Raw genomic sequence first — 24,650 nt, 5'->3', positions numbered from 1 at the left:
CTCACCGCTAATGTTAACTTCACTAACCTTAGTTTCCTCCCTGTTAATGTTAGCTAGCTCTCCACTAACCTTAGTTCTCTCCTCTTTAACATTAGCTAGCTCTTCGCTAATGTTAGCTAGCTCTCCACTAACCTTAGTTCTCTCCCCAGTAACAACAGCTAGGTCACCACTGATGTTAGCTAGCTCTCCACTCTCCCCAGTAACAATAGCTAGCTTGCCACTGATGTTTGCTAGCTCTCCACTAACCTTAGTTCTCTTCCCAGTAACTTGCAATTTAAGACATTTTAAGACTTTTTAAGGACCCGCGGGAACCCTAAAAAATTACATTGTAGCTGCATATTCACTTTACGATATGCGTATGTTAGAATCGGAAATTGTAGAAGCACCCTAGGAGGTCAAAATGTGTATCGATTAGGCAAATTGCGTACATGTTGGCAGGTCTCCATATCCCACAGATGGGCCAGGAACTAGTAATATGGTGATACTGTATCTCATGGCTTCTTTGACATGTCCCATTAAAGCTAAAGAATGCCACACTGACCTGTGAAATATGTGTCTGCGGCCTTGTACTCTGACTGGACAATTCTAGCCAGATGCTGCAGGTCACGATCATTACCATACTGCACTTGTCTTGATTAGGATTAGGAGTTTACAGACAGATAGAACCCTACATTGTGAGAATGTCTTGATAAACTGCTACAGAAACTTGATAATAACTTGAACTGAAAGGCTTAATAAAGACAATAGCATAAACAATGACAGAGACACTAACAATAGCAGCAGTCCAGGCATACACACTGATGTGCGCTGACAGGATGATGATGGACGACAGAGGAAAGCAGATGGGATGTCCATGTTTATTATGGGTGTGTGAATTCTCCAATGCAAGTGTGTCTATGTGTAGAAATTACTGCAGGCATGTGTGCATGTACAGTTCGTAGAAAAAGTAAGTGAATCCTCTGGTATTGTCTTCAGTGATTTCTAACTAATTGTAGCCTGCTTGTTGTATAAGTCACAATTATAGATAAACACAGTCCACAGTGCATAGTGAAAGTGTGGATTAAAATGAGCACCATCAAGGAAAGTCTACTTTCTGGTGTATTTTAATACATAAGGCGCATTAAGCAACACTCATAAGAATGCCTACAGCATTCAGTGAACAAGGTGTCGTCATGTTTCTCTTCTAATGGGAAAAGCTGGGGGAAGCACCTAAGTAAACAAAACTGTAATTCTTAAAACAAACAAACAAAAAAATTAAAGTCAAAAGAGTGCTGGACATTAATCTACACAGATTTCTTTCCTGAAAACTGTTTATTTGGGGGAGTAAAGTGCTTCAGTTTATTTACAGTAAGCTTAGATGTCCAATATTTTGTCTAAGAGTGAGTTTTCAGTGAAGTTTCTCCAGCACTATGGCTGGTTGCACCAACATTAGCCACTAACTGCGGCACTAGCAGGACATAAAAGCTGCCCAATGGTAAATGCCTCCCCTCTGAATGGCGAAAGAGCTAGTTTTGCAGTTAACGGCAAATGCTAATGCTAATGCTGGTGCAACCAGCCTCTGTGCTGGAGAGACTTCACTGAAAACTCATCTGTATAAACCTGTACTTCCTAATTGTAGTTTTTACTGTGTTTTCTTTAAAAACAAGACAAAAACACATTTAGGTTGTTTTCAACCCAAATGTTTCTTTTTGTTGATATTTTTTTGTTAAACATGTCCACATTGCGATGACGATACAAAAACAATATATTGTGCAGCCCTAACACAAAAGCACTGCTAAAAACCTGGGTGTACATCAATCTATGTAGTTAAAAAAAACTCTCTACAAGCAGAAAAATAATCAGATTCACTTTTTTTGCCCCCTAAGGACTGGGAAAACAAACAATCAAACAAAAAACTTTAATAACATTTAATAATATGAACAAGGAAAGGTGATCATAGAAAGACACCACAAAGAAAGCTAAAGCCCTCCCAAAACAAACAAACCAAAGAGCACTGAAATATTCCCCAATGCTTTTGGAAAAATATTCTACAGACAGATAAAAATGATAAAAGATAAAAAAAGGAACCTTTTCCACAGCGCTATGTTTAGAGGAAAAAGAGCAGAATAGAACACCATAACCTCACGCTTACTTTAAAGCGTGGAGCACAGCAATGCAGTTTGCAGCATCATGACCTCAGGCAGTCCATTACCTTAGGCTGATGCACCGAGGCAAAGACCCAGAGCACACAAGTAAATCAATAACAGTAAAAAAAAAAATGGTTGAAAAAAAGAATGTGTGTGTTATAGAGTGGCCATGGTACTCCGATGAGAATTCTGATCTTAACTTTATGGAGATGCTGTGATATGACATAAAAAGTTCTGTACATAAACACCAGAAATACTGACAAACTGAACACAGTATAAAATTAGCCCTAAAATGTTGTGCAAATCTATTTGCAGCTTTGGGAAACATTTGGTGGAGTTGATCACTTACTTTTTTTAGCCTGATCTTTGGCTGTTTACTAAGTAAGCTTAAAGTACTGAAACTGAACTTTGTCTGTGTGTTACTAATTAAGTTCAATTTTGTTTGTCTAATACAATACCCGTCAAAAGTTTGGACACAGTTTCAATTCAGTGTTTTTTTTTTTTTCTTTTTCATTATTTTTAAATGTAGTAATTTTGCCTAAATTTCCTTCGGGATAAATAAAGTATGTATGTATGTATGTATGTATGTATGTATGTATGTATCTATCTATCTATCTATCTATCTATCTATCTATCTATCTATCTATCTATCTATCTATTTATACAAAATTTAAAATATATATTTGGTAAACAAAAAACATATTTTCAGAATTCTTCAGAGTAGCACCTCTTGCTTAGATGACAGTTTTGCACATCTTGTTTTTTTTCTCAGTCAGCTTTAAGAGTTAATCACCTGGAACGGCTTTCAGTTAACAGCTGTGCTGAACTTCAAAAGTTCATTAATTCCTTGAATTTCTTGCTCTTTTATTGTGTTTGGGAGCATCAGTTGTAAAGTTGAGTAATGTTCTAATCCATATTATGGCAAGAACTACTCAACTAATTAAAGACATTTCAAGAACATTTAAAGTATCTTCAAGTACAGTTGATCATCCAAAACGTTATAATGAACCTGGCAATCATCAGGACCACCCCAGGAAATGAAGACCAAGAACTACCTCTGTTGCACAGGATAAGTTCATCAGAGTTACTAGCCTCAGATACTGCAAGTTAACAGATAAGCACCAAGATAAGAGCACAGAATGCTTCACAGAGTATTGTGGTTTGTTTCACTTTTACAAGGTACTACATGATTCCTTGTCTTCATAGTCTGGATGACTTCAGTATTAATTTACAAATGATAAAAACAACAAAAAAGGTGTCCAGATATTTGACTGGTACTGTTCAGGACAAGGAAAATGATTAGACCAATTTTAATAGTAATAATTTAGAAACTCAAAATACATGTAAATGTTCATACAGAGAGCATCAGGAATGTGTCATCCATTTGGTTAGTGGTTGTCAAAGTCCAACTAGCTAAAAGCCCACTGAGAAAAATATGTATTTATAGATTTATCCTCTAATCAGTGACCCCTAAAGGAAAATCAATGTGCTGCTAATTAATTCTATGGTTCAGCTACAGTCTTTCCCCCGCAGTGGTTGAGGAACTGTTATTTCTACCCCAAGAGAGCTGTTCCCTCCCGGTTCTCACCAGTACATGAGGGAAGAGCTGGACGAGGCAGCGCAGGATCTCGTGGGTGACCCGAGTGCAGGAGGAGTCCTGACCCTCTCTGGGCTGCAGCAGGACTCTGAGCAGGCTGTGTCTGAGCAGGGCGTTCTCCGCCAGTCTCTGAGGCTCACAGTAAAGGTAACGCAGGAACGGAGCCAGCATGGAAATATGTAACGGCTCATCTCTAGAAAAGAGAAATGCAAGATCATGAATCAGAGCTACATAGACACATTACATAGACAAAAATACAGTGATACAGGTTCATTTAGTATATTTATATATATTGATTATACATCTCTGGGGAAAAAAATTAGAGACCACTTCAGTTTCTGAATCAGTTTCTCTGATTTTGCTATTTAAAGGTATATGTTTGAGTAAAATCGACATAGTTGTTTTATTCTATAAACTACAGGCAACATTTATCCCAAAGTCCAAATAAAAAAAAAATTTGATTTAGAACATTTATTTGCAGAAAATGAAAAATGGCTGAAATAACAAAAAAGATGCAGAGCTTTCAGACTTCAAATAATGCAAATAAAACAAGTTCATATTCATGAAGTTTTAGAGTTCAGAAATCAATATTTGGTGGAATAACCCTGTTTTTTAATCACAGGCATGTTCTTCTCCACCAATCTTACACACTGCTTTTTGATAACTTTATGCCACTCCTGGTGCAAAAATTCAAGCAGTTTAGCTTGATTTGATGGCTTGTGATCATCCATCTTCCTCTTGATTATATTCCAGAGGTTTTGAATTTGGTGAAATCACGCTTCTTCTTCTTTTTATTATTATTATTATTATTATAATTATTTATTATTATTATAGGGAGCAGACCACTACAACCTAAAATTCACCTACCTTAAAAAACACCTAAAAACAGTTAATGTGGTTTTAAATTCAATAGCAAGCTACTGTTCTCATCCATCTCCATCCACATTTCTGACAGACAACAACAGCTACAAACCACTTCCTTACTGTCAGTCTACAGCTAGCCTTCAGACTCTTTCTGAAAGAAGAAAAAAATACTACTTCTGAAACCAAACAACCCAGGGGAAAATATATATTTCCTCACTCCTTTTCTACAGAGAAAGAGCTTCTCCTCTGGAACTCCTGATCTGACAGAACTAAGGTCATCTGAGAGTAGCTGGTAGTTTAGATGAGAGAGAGTGAAGGCATGCGAGTGTGAGATGGTTTTAGACGAGAGAGAAAGAAAGCGAGGGAGAGAGAGAAAGAAGATAAGATGGTTTTATCTCTCACTCAAGGCCTATTGTCTGAGGATGTACTGAAGAGGGAGCTCTTACTTGTCAGCAGCGAGTTGGATGAAGTCATCAATCTCCTGCAGCAGAGCGGGCCAGCAATCAGGACGATTCTCCAGAACCGTGATGTACGGGTGAGGGCTGCTCCTGAGGTGTACACGTACACACACACACACACACACACACACACACACAAAATAATAATGTACGACTATAAGGGCATTTTCACATCTGTAGTTTGTTTCTATGGTCCAAATTTTCTCCCTCTGTTTGGTTTGGTTTCACACAGGCATAAACCTGAACACAAATAAAACCCAAAAGCACGTTGTCTCCTTTGATTGGTCAGAGCTGTCTGGAAGCTGTAGGAGCAAGAAATTAAATAGAGGGAGAAGATTCTGTGTTTCAGCACGTATATCTGTGCAGTTTAATTAAAGCTCCTTTAACACTGAAGGCTAAAATCCCTGCGCTTTCAAACACAGTTGTTTTTTATAGGATGTGCAGTGCAGATGTACACGCAGTAAACAGAGTCACACGGCTGCGAGTAGTGAACGCAGCACAGACCGTGCGTGTAAACAGCATGAAGCAGAGACAGCAAATCTTCATAGCTGTGATATTTAGCGTTATCTGGCTAATAATCAGATTAAACTGCACCTTATCAGCAGTTTAGCTCGAATAAAAGAAGTATACTTGATAGCTGGGTCGGACAGAGACAATATCACTTTCTTATCATGAGTGAACCACTCCAGAGTTCGTTTGGGACCGGACCGAGACCACCTCCTCTAGCTGGCCTTAGCCTGGTTGTTTTGATCCGCACCCGAGTGCGATTACTGTTTTTACACCTGCTCACCTGAACCGCACTAAGGGTCCGTTTCAACTGGACCAAGTAGTGCTGGTGTGAAAATGTCCTAAGATAATTAATATATCTGATTTACAGTTATATAAAACACTATCTGCTATACCCCCCTGCAGCAACAGAGGGAGCTCTTCACACCACAGACTGTGATCACATGACATAACTAGGTTGGAGGCAGAGTGAGTTAGAGGTCGACAACATACACAGAGGTTCCTAATGGTGACAATCCATCCCATGCAAGTTGAATATTCTTGAAAATTCTGCTGTGGAGTGATCATCAGACATTTTTCCAGTCAAGGTAAGTCTGGTAAAAGTCAAGATTTTGAGACAAGAGCAGTATGTGGACTAGTATTGTCCTGCTGAAAAGGTGGAGTCAATGGTTACAGGACCTTGTTAACCTAATATCGGGCTGTCAAAGTGTGAACCGCACAATGATGAACACTCCACTTCCCTACCGCACAACCTGCAAGATAATTCAAGCTTCATAGGATGAATTACCAAGAAACACCATTAGGAACCTCTACAACTTAATGCAGAGACATCTGGCATGTTGTGATACACGTGTTGCGCACCACTTCTGTAAAATTTTCTGTCCCTGGTAACATTTATCTTCATCCTAAAAAGCATTGCAATCCAACACGTCCTCCTGTGTGTAAATTTTAGTGTATTTAAAATTCCCTGTTTTTTAAAAGGAAGTAATTGCCTTACTAGGCTGTTATATCATTGCTCATTTTACTTCAGTCCTGGATATATGGAGATATTTGGGAGTGCTGGATCATTGACTTTTGTTACAAAACTGATAAAATTCTTGTATTTTTTTTTATATCTCAGTAAGTGGTGTGCCACATCATATTGTTTGCAATGATAAAAATGTATTTTTCATTTTGTTGCAGTAGTGCATTCTTAAAATACATATTTTTAATTCAGTGTTTTGACCTATCGCCAAGAGTATCGTTATCACGAAAATACCATGAAATATCGTGATATTATTTTAGGACCATATTGAACACCCCTACTGGTAACTACTGGAACCTATCCTGTGCAACAAAAGTAACTCTTGGTCTTCCTTTTCTGGGGTGGTCCTGATGAGAGCCAGTTTCATCGTAACATTTTGATGGTCTTTGCATCTGAGGATATGTTCAAAGGATTGGCTGACCTTAATTTTTTTAATATTTAAATAATAAAATGGTTTTAAAATGACAATATTGTTTATAACAATTATATTTAGTTTCAATATAATGTCCAAAAATATTATAAAATGCTAGAAAAAAAACAGAAGAACACTGACAAAAAAAACAAGGTAATTCAAGCATTTAAGTTCTTTTGTACTAGAATGTTTAATCAAATCACCGCGTCTGTATCCAGCTACTTGACCGTTACGCAGCCTACGCTTTAAAAAAAAGAATGCACTGAATTCCTGCCTGAATAGAAGTCCTTCACTTCAGCTCACTTCAGTCAGAGGGTTCAAACTGCACAGAAGCACTCCATTATTTTCACAGACAGTCTTCTGACTCATTATCTCCTTATCTACCTTCTGGTGTTCTCCATCCAGCTAACCCAGCATTCACATTGCTGGATCCCATCCATCAAGCTCTAGTTGTGTCAGACAGCCACAACATTACCTGCTTTCAGCGTCAGACAAAGGCTGGACGTGTACGGCTGCCCGAGATCCTGACCTTCTCCTCGCAGAGTTTAACTGCAAGTTCACAAACCCAGCTGGGCTTCACACAGCAGACAAAGAGGGCTGCTGATGTGCGCTATTCAAATCTCACAAAGAGAGAAAAGCTGTGCTAAATTACAGGAAGTTCTGGGAGTTATTTCATGCTCAACACGTCTTCAAACCTTATTGAGAGTGATGGGTCCTATTCCACTTGGGCTAAAAATAAGAAAAAGTCCTTGTGGAACTACAGTATCCCGTGGAAGAGGATAGCGTCAAACGAAAGGTTGACAACTTTGTCTAAATATTGTTCTTTACCTTCATACTGCAACGAACCCTGCAACAACCATGGGGTCCATATGTGGGCTTCAGTATTGGCCAACTGCCAATCGCCCGATATGTTATATTAACAATGCATAACATTTTGGCTGTGTTTAGTTGACTGGTACTGTACGTAGGCCTGTCACGATAATTTTTTGCGAACGATATTTTGTCACAGAAATTATTGCAAGAAACAATATTGTTGGCATTTTTAGACCACTAATTTGGCACTAATAAAATAATAATCTCATAAAGGAATTAACCTTTTTTTAAAGACAATAAACTTTCCATTTCTGTTCACGCACCTAATTTTGAAACCGCACCTAATTTTACGAAGTTTGGAGGCAGGGGAACTGCGGGTCTGCCCCACACCAGCTGGCCCACGTTGAACCAGCATAAAGACCCTGCCTCAGCCTTCACTCGAAAGATGTGCTGATGGTGAATGGAATTAAGGCTGAGGCAACATGAACCTAAGAGACACTAAATATAAGCAACTAGAGCCGTACTGGGCCGTTACAATGTTTCTTTAAGTTAGTAAGTCACATCTCTGTGGAGGAATTTTGGACCACTTCTCTTTACAGAATTGTTTTAATTTAGACACATTGGAGGGTTTTCGAGCATGAACACCCTGTTTAAGATCATCCACAGTATCTCAATCTGACATGAATTAATTTTTTTTTTAAGCCATTCAGAGGTGTACTTGTTTGTGTGTTTTGGATCATTGTCCTGCTGCAGAACCCAAGTACACCTGAGCCTGAGGTCATAAACAGATGGCTGGACATCCTTCTTCAGGATTGTCTGGTAAACAGCAGAATTCCTGGTTCCATCTATTACAGCAAGTTGTACAGACCCACACCATCACGCTACCACCACCATGTTTTACGTTCATTATGATGTTCTTTTTCGAAAATGATATGTTAGTTTTACGCCAGATGTAACAGGAAACACACCTTTTAAAAAGGTTCCACTGTTTTCAAGTCAGTCCAAAGAATATTTACCCAAAGTCCTGGGAATCATCAGGATGTTTTTTTTTTTTGATAAAAGTGAGATGGGCCTTTGTGTTCTTTTTAATCAGCAGTGTTTTTTGCCCATGGAGATCATTTTTGACCAGATCCTTTCTTATTATTGAATCATTAACAGGGACCGCAACTGGGTTGTTTTGTGACCTCCTGGATGATTGTCCATGCCCTTTTGGAGTAATTTTGGCTGCCCACTCCTGAGAAGGTTCACCAATATTCCATGTTTTTTCCATTTGTGAATAATAGCTCTTATCAGTTTGTTGGAGTCCCAAAGCCGTAGAAATTACATCGTAACCTTTTTCAGATTGATAGATGATCAATGACTTTGTTTGTCTGTTTTTTAATTTCTTTAGACAGCGGCATAATGTGTTGCTTTTTGAGATCTTTTAGCTGCCTATGTTGTCAGACTAGTTCTATTTAAGCGAATTCTTCATTCTACAGATCTGGCAGTAATCAGGCCTGCTTGTGTTCAATAGTGAAATTTAACTCATCTTTCCAAAAAGTGTGATTAATCAGTTAATTTACAACAAAATAAATTTTTAAAGAGGCAAATACTTTTTCACACTACTGTATAAATTAATGTGTATTGTTTTATTACACTTTTTCCCTTGAGTTTAATGTTTTTCTCAGAAACCAAAATAAAAAGGAGCAAACTTCATACCTTATTCAAATAAATGTGAGTTATTATTAAATAACAGACCATAAAGTAGTGTGGGGGTGTCGGGTGGTGTCCCTGGGTGCGGTATAAATGGCCTCTTGACCTTAGAACAGATTGCACGAGGGTGGCATCAGGCAGACGGACACACTGGGCATCAGCAGGCCCTCCATTAATCCTCATACTGTCCCTGATGGCCAAGCACCAATCACAGACAAGCTTTCATCCCTCCAGCCATACATCTTCTCACCGGGCAGCGAAGGTGATGGAAAATTCCACAAATCTTACTGGTTTTAAGCTGTCTAAGGCTGGATGAAGCGTGAGGTGGTCATTAGAGCTGAAGACAGGTCTAGAGGAAAACCCTCAGCACCCCCGATGACAACACCGCCCCTCCCCCAGCATTAACGCCACGCTCCTGACATTCTGATGACCCCCAATACCGCAGTACCCCACACCCCAAAAGCTGAAGACCCTTTACACAGCGTATCTGGACAGCAGACAACATCCACAGCCAAGCGCCGCTGCCTCCAAACCAAGTCAATACAAGACTCTTAAGGCTCATTAGAACTGAGTGATTTCTTCAAAAGACACCAATTTACACATTTATCACCACTAATGAGACAACCATGCCCGAGGGGCCCATCATATTAGGAGGAAAATTTATGGGCAATAACTCATAAAGACATATGACCTCTAATGATAGCAGGGGGGTTGACAGCTTCGCACAAACATGTAGTTTTCCTCACTTAAGGTGGGTAATCACTGCAACATTTCAGTGTCGTCTGTTACTGTTCACTGCTCAGACTTCCCAAATCCTTTCCAAGGAAATATTGCTAGAAAACAAATAAACAGTTAATAAAATAAGATAATAAAAATAGGCCTTAACACTCTAAAATCCACTCAGTTTCGACCAAGATTTTTACATTTACATTTACATTATTATATTTAACTTCTTTCAAAATTAACATGTTAATGGACAAGATTAATGTGGAAACTTTATTGTGTTAATATTGTTTAATGCAAATAAAATCATAAGTCCAAGTTCATGTATTAGTGGTTTTGTTTAGTGAAGTAAACACAGTCTCAGTCTTGGTACTGCTGAGTTTAGAAGGTAGCTAAATTTCTGCAATAAATATGAAATATGGTCTCACCCCGTCTCTTCCCTCACACACACAAAAACACACACACTGTATCCTACCGTATCGTACACAGTAATATCACAACCAAATATTTACGCATAAAAAGTAAATAAGTAAACTTTAGATAAATAAAATTTGGGAAAATAGGATAATTGTGGTGTAAGATTTTTCTTTATGTAGACAATTAATAGAATTTTAATAATACCAATAATAATCTCAACTCAATCTTGTTATTAGTACTAATTTCTGAACTTTAAGTCTAAGCCTGGACATATTGTTTTAATTAATCTTAGGGTATTTTCTTAAGAGAGCACATTCTGGAGATTATTATTATTATTAGCAATAATAATAATAATAATAATAATAATAACAACAATAACAATAACAATAGAATTAATTTATAAGCGCAAGGACATTGTACACGGTGTAGAACAATAAAACATAAGCACCATAAAATAAATAAAAATAAAAATAGTGTAAAAAGCTAACAGCAGATAACAAATAAAAAATGTTACATTTAAAACAAGATATTAACACAGAAAATTAAGCAAGAGCAAAAGCATGTAAGTAATGAAATATATTAAATAATAAATAAACAGTAACAGTGTTAACTCTTTCCTTAGACGCTTTGTAGATCTGACACCTGATCCTTAAAGCATCATTATGAAAGATGTGTGTATTTCTTGCTCCTGTGCTACTTCTTGCTCCCCCTACTGTTTGTAAAGTGAAGTTTGTGCTTTGAGCCACCACTAATGGACACACTTTACACGTGCATTTCTGAACAAGCTGAGAGATACAGTATTGTCCCTTCAAAGTGGAAAAAAGTGGACTTTTTGATAGCAAACGATACTGTATATGTTATTCTATCGATTACACATCAGTGAAGCAATAAAATATAGATATTGCTATTTTTAAGGTAAAATATTAACTACTTGTGCTTTAACCATCCTAGAATAATTTAGGCTTATGAGAACTAATTTGATAACAGTAACGGAAACTGTGTAAATGTGTAAGGTAAGTAATAGAACTTACCTGATGGAGTACGGACATGTAAAGGGTGTTGTTTTGTCTCTTTGACTTGCTTGGATCTGCAATAGCCTCCCAACTACCTTAATCAGCCCCTGTACACTCCTGCATTAAAAGAAGACAAAAAGAAACAAAGCAGAAAAACAGTTTAAAACAGTGGCATACAAAAGTTTGAGCATCCCAAGTTTGGGAACCCCTCACTCACTGCTGTCATCCATTTTCTTTTCTCCTAACATCCATTTTGCGTTCTTTTTGCAGCTTTTTCTCCTTTCTTTTTCTTTTTTGGAGTTGCACTGCTGTGAATCGGAGATTGTATATCTGAAGTGCTCAAACTGGAAGTGAATATCAGTTTCACTCAGGGTTCATACACTTTTTAACCAATACATTTCCATGCCTTTTTATGACTTTTTCATGACTTTTCCATGCCTTCAAGGCAAATTTTCGTGCCCATACGTTTTTTAAAACATCAATGCAATAATTATAGTAGATCCAAAATGAATCAGATAAAATATTGACACACAATACTTAATAATAAAACGTGTCAGATCCTGAGAGTTCCATTGTGTAGGCTTAAATTAATGAATTAACTCTTAACTGATGTATTTGTAGCTCAAAATAGATTTTCTCAATCGATAAACTGAAGCACAAAGATTTGTAGACCAAATTTCCTTGACTTTTCCAAAACTTTGTGTATTTTTATTTTTACAAAGCTGATCCAGGCCTGGAAATTCTTATTTTCATATTCCATGACTCTTCCAGGTTTTTCATGACCGTATGAACCCTGTTCACTGTTTTTTTGGTGTTTTTTTGCACAGTGCGACACAGAGAACACATCTGTGCCACATATTAGGTAAAATAGCCTGTGACCTGTGTGTGGAAAACTATTTTTTTTTTTTTTTTTACACCAGCACTCTTTAAAGCTGGAGCAACCAATCAAAACTTGCTAAGAAAGATTTAGACTGTGGGCGGAGTATACATAAGTCATCTCTACTGAGACTTACAGTACATGCATGCAGATGTCTGAATTTGTGGATTATGGTAAGGATGATTTAACAGGGCGTGGGAGACGATGCTCCGGTTGCAGGACGGGGGCGCAGGACGAGCCTCTCTCATACATTATAAATCATCCGCTGTGGCAGAACTGCTCTGTGCTTTCTTTCACCCACCGCTTCTCTCATTCATCCTGCACTCATCTTTCAGTGGGCCCGCACATCCAATCTTCCTCTGGGTTTGATTACTCTATATTTTAGCGAGAGGGAAACCATTACTCACAGCAAACTGACAGCAAATTCATCTGCATTTCTGCTTTCATCTTCGGCTATTTTCATGTGTCTGAAGTTCTCTGTGTGAAGTGAAGTGAACAGTGGCGAGCGCAGGGTTTCTCCACACTGCAGCACGTCAGAAACCTGAAGCACTCGCCAGCATGCTCTCATCTGCTACCTACAAGCTGTCTGAGAGCGTGAATTAGAAGCGGAATTTTTGGGCCAGTGTGCTGGAATTTGAATATCTATCAAAACCGAGGCACAGAAAGCTGGTATTAAGCAGAAAATGCACTTTGAATTTTATACTGTGAAAAGTTCAAAGAAGGAGTATGAAGCATTTTAAAAGTAGCACATAGGAAAGAGCATTTTTGGTGCAGTCACTTAAAAAAATACTCTTTTTATCTCTAAGAAGTCAAAGTAAGTGTTGCTGATAACAAGAGCATTTTGTAAAACATATAAGACCAATTTCTCACAGTTCATAAAAAGTTCCTAATCTGGGCGGTAAGTGTTTAATAGCCAGGTGAAGCACTTATTATGAAAATAAACAAAAAGAATTTTAATACAAAAAGGCAAGTAAAAAATCAGAGAAAATATCATATCATCAGCCCTGTCCCTTGTTAGCTCCTATTTGAAGAAGTTCAAGAAAAGAACAGAGTCCTTGTTTGAAGGAAAATCGGAAAAGAAGGAAATCGTAAAACTAGGCATTTAAAAGCTGGGAGACATTTAAGTTTTAAAATCGACTGATATTTCATGAACTATCATATGATATATGTTGTGTTTGGATGTTTTGAATAACTTATATGATGGGTTCAGGTGCAAATTGGAATCGATGATTCAATAAATCAATGCCTTGTTTACAAGCGCATGCGCTGATACTCAGACCTCATGTAAACACAGGCTGGAGACACTGTATTTGCTTCAGAACATGTGATTGTGACTAAAAATAGAGAAATAAAGCAGTAAACTTTAGTAAAGTCTCTGTAGCCAAATAACTCCATGGTTTTGCTGATGTGTTGAGGCATTCTGGAGTTATTAGGCGGAGAAAACAATAAGGTGTTACTTAAGTGTCAAATGCGGTGGCTGCCTGGTGCGACTGGGTAAAAAGTACTCTACAGTTTTTAATGATGAAGTATTGGAGATACTTTTCTAGTATCAATATACTGTGCAACACTAAGCCAGTGTTTGTATCCATTTCACACCTTGCTCATTTTAAATATTACTGACCGTTCCTTTAAACGCTGCAGCTGTTATAGAATTAGCGCTCACTAAGCTACTGATTTAATTGTTCTGTACCAAATTAACTAGTGAACGTCAATGTCTGTTTATTCTTAATCCAACAAATGAGGGAGAATAGTAGTGGTGAGTCAGATGCAGGCGCAGAGTTCAGAGGCTTAGGGCCTCAGGTAAGTCTGGGCCTGCTCTGGTGTTAACAGTGTCTAACAATTTAGCCCTGTTATTAATTTAACATGTTAAAAACACATTAATAAAACTTCTAACAGTGAACATCCCAGATAAAGGAAGCTTAGCTGTTAATGCAGAATATTAAGTGAATGTAAATTACTTCATTTTGCAATTAAATGCATGATTAAACACTTATAATTACAATTAAACTGTAGAACAAAATAAAATCTTCCACACATTAATTTAAAACACTGCAAGAAAGCAGCCACATTCTTCTTCTTCTTCTTTTCTGTGCAGCAGCAGCAGTATGGAGCTGGAAGGGGACATGCTGCGTGGGCAGTGATCTGCTCTCACTATGGCGAGTGTGACAGCATGGCCGGTTTATGAGCGCGTATGCACTGAATAAACATGAGAGCTGGCGCGGATGGCGGAATCTGCACTTAGGTTGCGTCTCTGCTCAGATATCTGAATCTGAATATGCAGATGAGCGCCTACAGTCTACTGCGTCTGTCGCCCAAGTGGCCAAACCCAATCCGAGACTGGGTCGTGCAGGCATTCATTTAATCACAGCAGCAAGTAAAACTGACAGATCCCCAGAACAAACTAACAAAACAAACAAAAGCTCAGATTTGTTGACAGATTGACCACCTGTATTCCAATCAGATCAGCCGACACAAAATGAGCAGTGATGGGGTGATCCACATTTTAATTTTTTTTTCCAATCTGATTTCAAGAAGGGCAGTGTATTGGCAGGAGTTTGGCAGTACGTTTCACAATACAGGAATTATCATTTAATAATCCCATTTAATATAATTTAATTTCAGGGAGCCTCCGTGTCTATGTTACCTTCTGGCTCTCTCCCTTTAGTTAGGCTGTTTTATTTAGATCTGCCGGAGTCATTAGCCACACTCCGATAATGTTTTAGGGTGTTTTCACACCTGCCTCGTTTGGTCCGGACTTTAGGACTTTTCAGTTTGGTCCGAACCAAAGTAGCAGGTGTGAAAGAGAGGTGGTCTCGGTCCGGATCTTCTGAAACATGGTCCGGGTCGCCTGCAGTGTGAAAGCGCTTCTCTGGATGGTTCGAACTTTCGGACCAATTACAGGAAGCTGAGCAGGCGTTCCTCAACAACGGCAGCAGAAGAAGAAAAATAACCAACTACTACTGACTGCAGCCTGCGGGAAGGAGGAGTTGGACGTCCAACGCGTCCAGTCCCACCCACTTTGTCCACACCATGCCTTGTCAGTCTCGCAAGCTTGTACTGTATACACAGTATTTAAAGTCCGCTAACTGCCCTGTACATTGTTTACTTCCATGACGTGATGCTGACAAAGTGGGCGGAAGTGGACGGCATGACGCTAACAAAGTGTCCAGTGCGTCCCGCTCCGCCTTCCTGCAGGCTGCAGTCAGTACCCTCTCAAAATAACCAGAAAGCACGAAAAAATGAGCAGTGGATACAGTTGCTTCAGGACAAGCACGTTCGTTTGGCGAAGAACTAACCTAGAGTACTGTGCCTGAAGTTGCTGCTGCTGCTGGTATAAAAACCACAATAGCAGCACTACTATGGAGAGGAAATGAATCTGTTCCTTTATTTTATCCTTATCCTGAAAAGGCTTTCCACCAATTCTATGTTTTTAATAATTGGCACTAAATGTAAAACCCATATTGAAGACTCCATATTAAACAAGCTTTTTCTGCTGGGACTGGGAGTGGATCTAATATCCTATGCTTTAATGCTTTCAGAGAGTATTTTATGCCAAACAGAGAAACTAATTAAAGCAGCAAAAGATGAAAGTAAATGTATTTATTATTGTACAAAACAACAGATTGTTAATAGACAACTTAAGTTGGGTCATCATTTTGTAGTGAGCGGTTTGTTGTTTATGACCATATTCAAACTGATTGTTTAATCAATTAATAGGGTTTTAAAAAATCGTCTGTCAGTTTCACCAGTCAAAAGCTTGGACACACCTTCTCTCATTCAACATTTGTATTTATTTATTTCCCCCCTACTTTGTAAATTAATACTGAAGTAATCCAGACTATGAGGGAGCACATAAGCAATCATGTAGTAACTTAAAGTGTAAAACAATCCAAAATACAAAAAAAGTACAACCAAAAATGTGAAACATTTAGATGCTCTTATCTGGGATGCTGTTAACTTGCAGTTTCTTTGGCTGGTAACTCTGATGAACTTATCTTGTACAACAGAGGTAACTCTAGGTCTTCCTTTCCTGAAGAAGTCCTGATTAGAGCCAGTTTCATCATAATGTTTTTGATAGTCCTTGCTACAGCTCTTAAACATACTTTCATTTTCAAGTTATATAAGATATATTTGGTATAGACTGACCTTCATTTCATTAGTTGAGTAGTTCTTGCCATAATATGGATTAGAACATTATTCAAATAGAGCTATTTTCTGTATTCACCAACTTTACCTCTTTACAACTGATGCTCTCAAACACATTAAGAGACAAGTCATATCTGTAATTCCTTTAGTCTTTCAGCTCTCTGCTGAAGTATGATGCTTTCATCTCCCTATAATTTAGAGGATACATTCTGTGGAATTATTATTGTAGTTTAAAAACTACTTAACTCATACCCAAAAATCTCTTTGTACAATACATTATAAACAAGGTCAGTCTAAAACATCACCCATATTTCTGCTCTATTGGCTCCATGATTGCACAGCAGAGCTTGGACCCCATAGATTGCCATTTCTGATGTAATTTGTAGTATTTAGATGTAATAGCTGGTGTTGCACATTTAGTAAGAATATTGCCTCTCCCATCACAGACTAGTGTTCAGTTCCTAACGCTGGGTAAGCCCATCCTACTGCACCATACTCCTAAACTCCTAACACTACATTTAACCTACCTGTATAACACGATTTAAACGTTCACATTCCACAAATAACATTTTAAATGGCAATTAGTAGGGTTGACGCACTAAGTGCAGAAACAGCTCTGATCAAATGACATAAATAAACACTCACACACCAAAAGTCCTTAGAGAGCAGTATGTAAATTGATCAAGAAGAGACAGGTTGGTACCTCCCACACCTGTATAAGTTGTAAAGTTTATACAGTAACAATAATATATATTTTTTCCCACCCCTTAATGTACACTGTTACCCTGTCTGTCTTAATGCGTGCCTTAATTCCACGTGTGCTATTGTCTTTGTTAAACCCTGTGTCTGGATTAGGGTTGTACGATATTGGTAAACTTTTACAGTACGTTGCTTTTTTGACTAAATATATCTCACAATTAAGCAATGCAGGGCCCATGACGTCACCAGCCCCGCTTTCACCCGCTGAGCACTCAAAAACCAAAGAAAACAGCTAAACAACAGTAATCGCCCCCTTAATCAGATATTTAAATAGCTTTTTAAAAGGTAAATAATAGGATTTTTCTGGGATTAAAATTGTGAATTCAGCTGTAACTGGGCACGTCCTGCTAGTGCTGTGCGATAAGGCGATAAATATCGCGTGGAAGATAGAAAAGTGTCTATTGTGCTACTTACCTTCTATTGTCCCTATCCTTTCTACAGTAATTTCATCAATTATTCATGCAAATATATAAAGTAGGCTACGATGAAATGTATTGGCGTGGTCACTTTGCATAAACTGTTTATATAAGTGATAATAAAGTAATCTTTCCAAAAAAAAGCTCCATAATGTGTTTTTTTTTTCGACATGACGCTGCTTTACGTTATTTGACGGACACGCCGGTTTGCGACATGCTTTACGATATTAAACTCATGAGAGCTGAACAATGAAGACTCTACCTCATCTGTTTTCATTTGATACATATATATTGCTGCACTAAAATGTAGTAATTATCATTTGTGAAAGTTGGGTTTAATGTCACTTTGAAATAAAGTTGGAAAAAAGTAAGAAATTATATTACTTTGTCATATTTTTCGAAGAATAACTGAAAACATACTTAAATGTGGTATATCATGATATATATCATAGTTATCGTGATATAAAAAATTCCATATCGTGATTTTTCCCATATCGCCCAGCACTACGTCCTGCTATGTGACTATTGCGCATGTGCACACAGCGATGGTGATGCTTAGATGATTTATCGTGCAGCCTTAGTCCGAATCTATAGATTACTTGTGTCGAACATCTGCTAGGCTATGAGCGAGAAATTATTTTATATTGAATAATCATGGTTTTGCTTGAGAAATGACATGATAACTCTGAAAAAATATATATTCTGTAATTTAGTACTTAATAGTAATAAATGTGGGAAGATGTTCAGAACTCAGCTCCCTTTACTATGAAACCCCTAAATAAATCCCAACTGATTTGCCTTCAGAAGTCACTTAATTAGTTAAATTGTGTGTAATTTAGTCTCCAGATGTACAAAGCTGGTAGAGACATACCACAAAAGACTTGCAGCTGTAATTACAGCGAAAGATGGTTCTACTAAGTATTGATATACTGAATACTTATTGATATACTGGGGCTGAATACTTTTGTACATCACATTTTTCAGCATTTAGTTTGGTTAAAAGTTTGAAAATGGTGGACAATTTTCGTTCCACTTCACAATTATGTGCTTCTTTGTGTTGGTCAAAAGTTTTTGGATATAAGGTGACAAAATGTGGAAAAGTTCAAGGGGTATGAATAGTTTTGCAAGCTATTATATGTGTTTGCACATCTGCGTTAGCAAAAGGGGCAAATTAAAGTAACTGAAAGTATGGTATCGTCAGTTGTTTCAATCATTTGAAATGTCTTAATTTTTTGTGTCTTTTCACACTATAAAAAATTAAAAATTGTCCATATAGTCATGTATTTATTTGTGGTTTAAAAATCTGATTAATCACAATAGTAGTCTGTGATTAATCATACTTTTTTTTTCCTCTTCTTAGAACATTCATTTTAATATTGGAAATTTAAATGTGACTAAAAGAATCAAAGTCAATTAATTGGATTAAAATCATGATTAATAAATGTTAATGCTGGTATTTTGTGAGGGAGTAAAGAAAATAAGTGGGCAATGAATCTCTTTATTTTTTTTAACACAGAGCTGTAGTAAACTATACAAACGTCTGTCTCTGATAGGGATAGACAGGTTTCTGGCGTGATGGGTGTGTCATTAGTGGTTTTCTGACTGTCCATTGGTCAGTGTCACTCAAAACATACAGAAAGATGAGAGGCAGCCGTGTGTTTGTCTGTGTGTGTGAGTGAGAGAGAAATTACTAGAGAGACTATAGAGACTACTATTTTGAACTCAGAAGAAACAAATCTGTGTTTACACTGCTGAATAAAACCGCTAATATTCAATAGACATAGAAAATTGGAGCCAAACTTTTTTTTTTTATAAAATAAAAATAAATAAAATACCACATAAAAAATTTTGGATGAATGATGCGTGTTAATGCATTAAAGAGAATGAGGAATGATCAGGTGGGGTACCTGGCAGAAGGCAGTAGGTTGAGGATGCTGTTGAGAACATACTGCAGGTCAGCATGCCCCTGTTCTACCAGCAGCACCAGCGCATCACAGCATGCTGAGCGCACCACCCCGCTCTCACTGCTGCACTGCTCCCACAGAGCCTCCAGAGCAGCGCCCTGCCGATCAAAACACAGAAACACAAAAGCATTTATACATATTACAACATCATCTTCTCAGCATTCACTTAGATATTTATATGCGTTTTTTGTTTTTTTACACTAACAGAGTCTTTAGACATCTTGAATAATTTTAAAGGAGAAATCCGGTATGAAATGGACTTGGGGTTTAATGAGACATGATAACGAGAACAAACTTTTGTAAAATAGCGCAACTCTATTCACCCCCATCATTTTGAAAAACAGTGCGTTTAGCTAATGCTCCCGACAAGCTTACACTGCTAGTGATAGGGGCATAGCGTTATCCGTGTAAACAAATCTCTACTTTTACATCATGAACTAGCTAAAAGTAGCTCCACACTTCATTGGTAGAATTCTGAGGGCCCTGACATTTAAAACAAGGCACTGACAGCTTTGAAAGTGCACGATAGTTTCTTTCAAAACACATTTTATACACACAGTTAAAATTCAACTCCCCCTGTCTCAGATGCTCCACCTCTTGATATTTCTTAACTCTCAGCATACTCTGCAACCACTATTATTCTTTATTTATTCTTTATTTATTTTAGGGGGTTTGATGTTGTTTTGGGGGGTTGTGTGTGTGTGTGTGTGTGTGTGTGTTACATGTTTTTGAAGGCAAATATAAATTAATTGTGAAGGTTCCACTGGTGGAAAGTTAATTATCAAAAGGGTGCAAGTTAACAAAATGTAACAGTTTATTATTTTTTTTTACTTTTTAAAATGCTTTAAAATAACTCCATAATTTTCTGCATTGAAGGTTAGCATTTTTCCCTTGCTTTTTTTGCATGACAGCAATCATATCAGTTTTTAAAAAAGACAACAGCCTGTTTTACTGCAAGTGATAAATGAATTGGACTGTTTTAATAAATATTCCCATACAAATAATACATATAAAAATATACAATGTAGAGTATGAGCTGTTTTATACAGGCACAAAAAATTAGAATATCATTGAAAAGTTACTTCATTTCAATAATTCAGTTCAAAATGTAAAACTTATTATATAGATAAATCCACACAGACTGGTCTATTTTAAGTGTTATTATATTTTATTGTTGGTAATGATGGCTTACAGCTAATGAAAACCAATACCAACCAGTTTCTCAGAAAATCAGAATATTATATAAGACTAATTGGTACTTTTGGCAGTGTGGGCAGTGCCAGTGGAAGTCCTGCTGGAAAATGAAATCTGCATCTTCATAAAAGTTGTCAGCAGAAGGAAGCATGAAGTGCCGTAAGACTTTTCGGGAAAACCCTGCACTGACTTTAGACTTAATATAACACAGTGGACCAACAACAGCAGTTTTCTGAGATACTGACTTTTGGGTTTTCATTGGCTGTAAGCCATAATCATCAACAATAAAATAAAAAAACACATAAAAGAGATCACTTTGTGTGCAATACATCTGTACAATATATGAGATTCAAATTTTTTACCTGAATTACTGAAATAAAGTAACTTTTCAATTACTTACAGAGACACTAAAAGTATATATTATTTTATTTTACTGAACAAGTAGTTACAGGTAGTCAACAGTAAGTCAACCAGCTGTATCTGACTGACAATGCCTCCTGTGTTCTGCTGTTACTGGTAGTGTAACACCCACCTGAGTAGTGGACTCTGATATCTTCTCATTGTGGCCCTTCTCCTTCAGCACTGCCGTAACCAGACTCCTCACAGCCTACAGGTACAGAGAAACAGAGACATCAAATCTAAACATCTACCTCTGCAAACAAACCCCAGACAGCATGTCTAACATTACTTATCATCTCTGTTAAGAGTTTGCTTTCTGATAAGAAGATTAAAAGGTACAACATGACTTTGGAACAAAGGAAATCTGTCACTAACCCAGAAGAAAAAGAAAGGCTTATAACTGTGTATGATCTTATAGTTGCGGTTTCACAGAGAGATGTGGTTTTATACATTGATCAAACTACAATTTCATTACCATAGTTAATGAACAGTGGAGTCAAAAAACCTGATTCAGTGATTTGTGACAGGATATGTTTATCTGGTCTCTTTTACTAATCCTAATTCTAAGAGATTTGATAAAGCCTAAATTAATCATTGTCTGTGGTGCTAACCTGTGCTTGAATGAGCGAGCTGGGGAACTCCAACCTCTTCTTTAGAGTTTCATTCATCTCTTCAGATCACTGGAGTTTCTCCATACTGTTGAGAGAAAAGATAACATTACTTACACACAACAGATTTAAAGTAGTTAAGTTTATTCTAGATACTGCTATCATTATCAGGGTTCTTGCACTATTTTAAATGTCAAATTAAATGCTTTTTAAGACCTTTTTAAGACCTCAAAAATATCATTTAAGACCCAAAAATGTAGTCACAATTTCTTTGGTAGAAAATAGTTTATTGTGTTGGAAGTTAAAGCTTAAAAATTCTGCAGCCTAAAATTGTGTAATTTATAATAGTCTTAGTCAAGACTTATTTCCAGTTAGATAGCTCGCCGCTAACATTAGCCGGCTCGCCTAAGTTAATATGTTAGCATGTTAGCTAGCTAACTTTCTGCTAATGTTAGCTAGCTCTCTGCTAACCTAAGCTAGCCCTAGGCTAAGGTTAGCTAGCTTGCCACTAATGTTAGCTAGCTCTTCGCTAACCTTAGCTCTTTCCCCAGTAATGTTAGCTAGCTCACCGCTAATGTTAGTAAGCTCTTCGCTGACCTTAGCTCTCTCCCTAATAACGTTAGCTAGCTCACCGCTAATGTTAGTTAGCTCTTCGCTGACCTTAGCTCTCTCCCCTGTAACATTAGGTAGCTCTCTGCTAACATTAGTATATGCTTTCCCAGAGGCATTTAACACATCGCCTGAAAATGTAATACCTACAGCACATTTACAGTAAATTTAAGACAATTTAAGACCTTTATTATCCAGATTTTAATTTAAGATATTTTAAGACTTTTTAAGGACCAGTGGGAACCCTGCTTATCAACATGTGAAATTAATGTACAACATTTGGAGGAAATCATAACATATTATAACAAACCAATATAGTAAAAAGTAAGTCACGACAAGTTCAATGTCAGGTCCCTCAGAATTCTACCAATGAAGTGTGGAGTTACTTTAAGATTGTTAATGGTTTAAAAGATTTCTTTGAATTGGCAATACTATGCCCCTATTGCTAGCATTGCAAACCTTTTGGGAGCATCAGCTAAAAGCACTGTATTTCTGAATGCTGGGGGGTGAATAGAAGTGGGCTATTCGAAAAATGTTTGTACTTGTTATCATGTTTCACTATCCCCCAAATCCATTTCACACCGGATTTCTCCTTTAACACTAAAACCTTTAATGCAGGGTATTTAAATAAAAATAAAAAAAGAATTAATGGATGAATTTTAATTATATTTAAATATGTTTGTTTAATTGTAAGTCAATACATCAATGCAAAATATGAAAAAGAAAGAAGGAACTGTTGTTGACACAGATTCTCTCTGTGGTAAGGATTAATTTTACCCCTCAATTACTCATTACTCTTTAATTTTACTACTTCATTTCATACAGAGAATGGATTGAAATAAATGCTCTTAGCACAAAGAAAAAGAATGTAAGAGTAGGGAGATGTATAACTGTGATAATTTGTTAGTATATTTACATTTTATTTATTTTAAAATATAGATTAATCTACCTTCTGAACTCAACACTAGCGATGCCAATGCTAAATAAAACCACTATATAAAACCATTAACACATCAACAGGTCCTGTAAAAGAGTAAATTATGGCAAGAAGCTGTATAATAGAATATTTTAACTGCATTTCCTATAGTGTTAATATTAGTTCTGACTTGGGGCTGTAGAACAGAAGTTATTTACATATGTCTTAAAGGTACACAAACTAAAACAGACAGTCTTACTGAAATAAACAACAAGAGATTGGAAAGGCCAATCAAAAAGAAAAAAAAGACCATCAATAGTATATGAACTCCAAACTATTAATGAAGCTCAGGGACAAAGACAAAATACACAATAAAGGTAGGATACAAGCACTACTTTAAGCATCTACATGTAGACCATCTCACAACACTAAATGATGAAAACCTTTTGCTTTTTCTAGTTCTTAGCCCCAGGAGGTTGCCAGATTGGCATTTATGAATTGAATTGGAAAAATGTTACATGAGGTGCAAAAGTCTTTCTAGATTTTTTTTAATTGACCAAAGCACAGTTTTGAATACTGAATGAATACTGCTGGTGGTGTTAAAGATCTGGCAACCTAACGACTGGAATGTACAATGAGAGGAGGGGCAGTAGGGCAGGTCGGATGACAAGCATGTCACTGATAGCCAGTTTAAGTCCCCGCCCTGACCATTCTAAAATTGTAAGCTGTAAGTTTGTAAAAGCCAGTTTAATTGATTGTATTTGAACAATTTGAATCAATTTATGCAACTTATGTCATACTTACATCACAAGAGATGAGAGAGGTCCTCAACATTTAGTCTAAGGCTGTACCCACACTAAAATACACTCTGAACAGTCTATTTTATACAGAGCAGAACTACGAATATAAGGTCTCTTATATACAGCTCTGCAAAAGATTAAGAGCCAACTTCAGTTTGAATTAGTTTCTCTGATTTTGCTATTTATAGGTATATGTTTGAGAAAATGGAACATTGTTGTTTTAATTCTATAAACTACCGACAACATTTCTCACAAATTCCTAATAAAAATGTTGTCATGTAGGTCATTTATTTGCAGAAAATGAGAAATGGCTGAA

The 24,650-nt window shown here is 37.1% G+C and overlaps 1 protein-coding gene across 1 annotated transcript in view; it reads right to left on the bottom strand.

Annotated features, from left to right (window-relative positions):
• The window catches only part of focad (focadhesin), a 98,173-nt gene that overhangs the window by 68,122 nt on the left and 5,401 nt on the right, over positions 1 to 24,650 (bottom strand). Inside the window, exons 2-7 of the mRNA XM_022678301.2 lie at positions 22,013 to 22,097; positions 21,535 to 21,609; positions 19,752 to 19,906; positions 11,665 to 11,763; positions 5,034 to 5,135; positions 3,715 to 3,916 (exon numbers count right to left, since the gene is read on the bottom strand). Of these exons, the coding sequence (XP_022534022.2) occupies positions 3,715 to 3,916; positions 5,034 to 5,135; positions 11,665 to 11,763; positions 19,752 to 19,906; positions 21,535 to 21,609; positions 22,013 to 22,069 (690 nt within the window). The 5' untranslated portion in view covers positions 22,070 to 22,097. The remainder of the gene's footprint in view (positions 1 to 3,714; positions 3,917 to 5,033; positions 5,136 to 11,664; positions 11,764 to 19,751; positions 19,907 to 21,534; positions 21,610 to 22,012; positions 22,098 to 24,650) is intronic.

Source organism: Astyanax mexicanus, chromosome 8 (genome assembly GCF_023375975.1).
Source record: "Astyanax mexicanus isolate ESR-SI-001 chromosome 8, AstMex3_surface, whole genome shotgun sequence".
Taxonomy (NCBI): domain Eukaryota; kingdom Metazoa; phylum Chordata; class Actinopteri; order Characiformes; family Acestrorhamphidae; genus Astyanax; species Astyanax mexicanus.
This window is presented reverse-complemented; position numbering and strand designations above follow the sequence as displayed.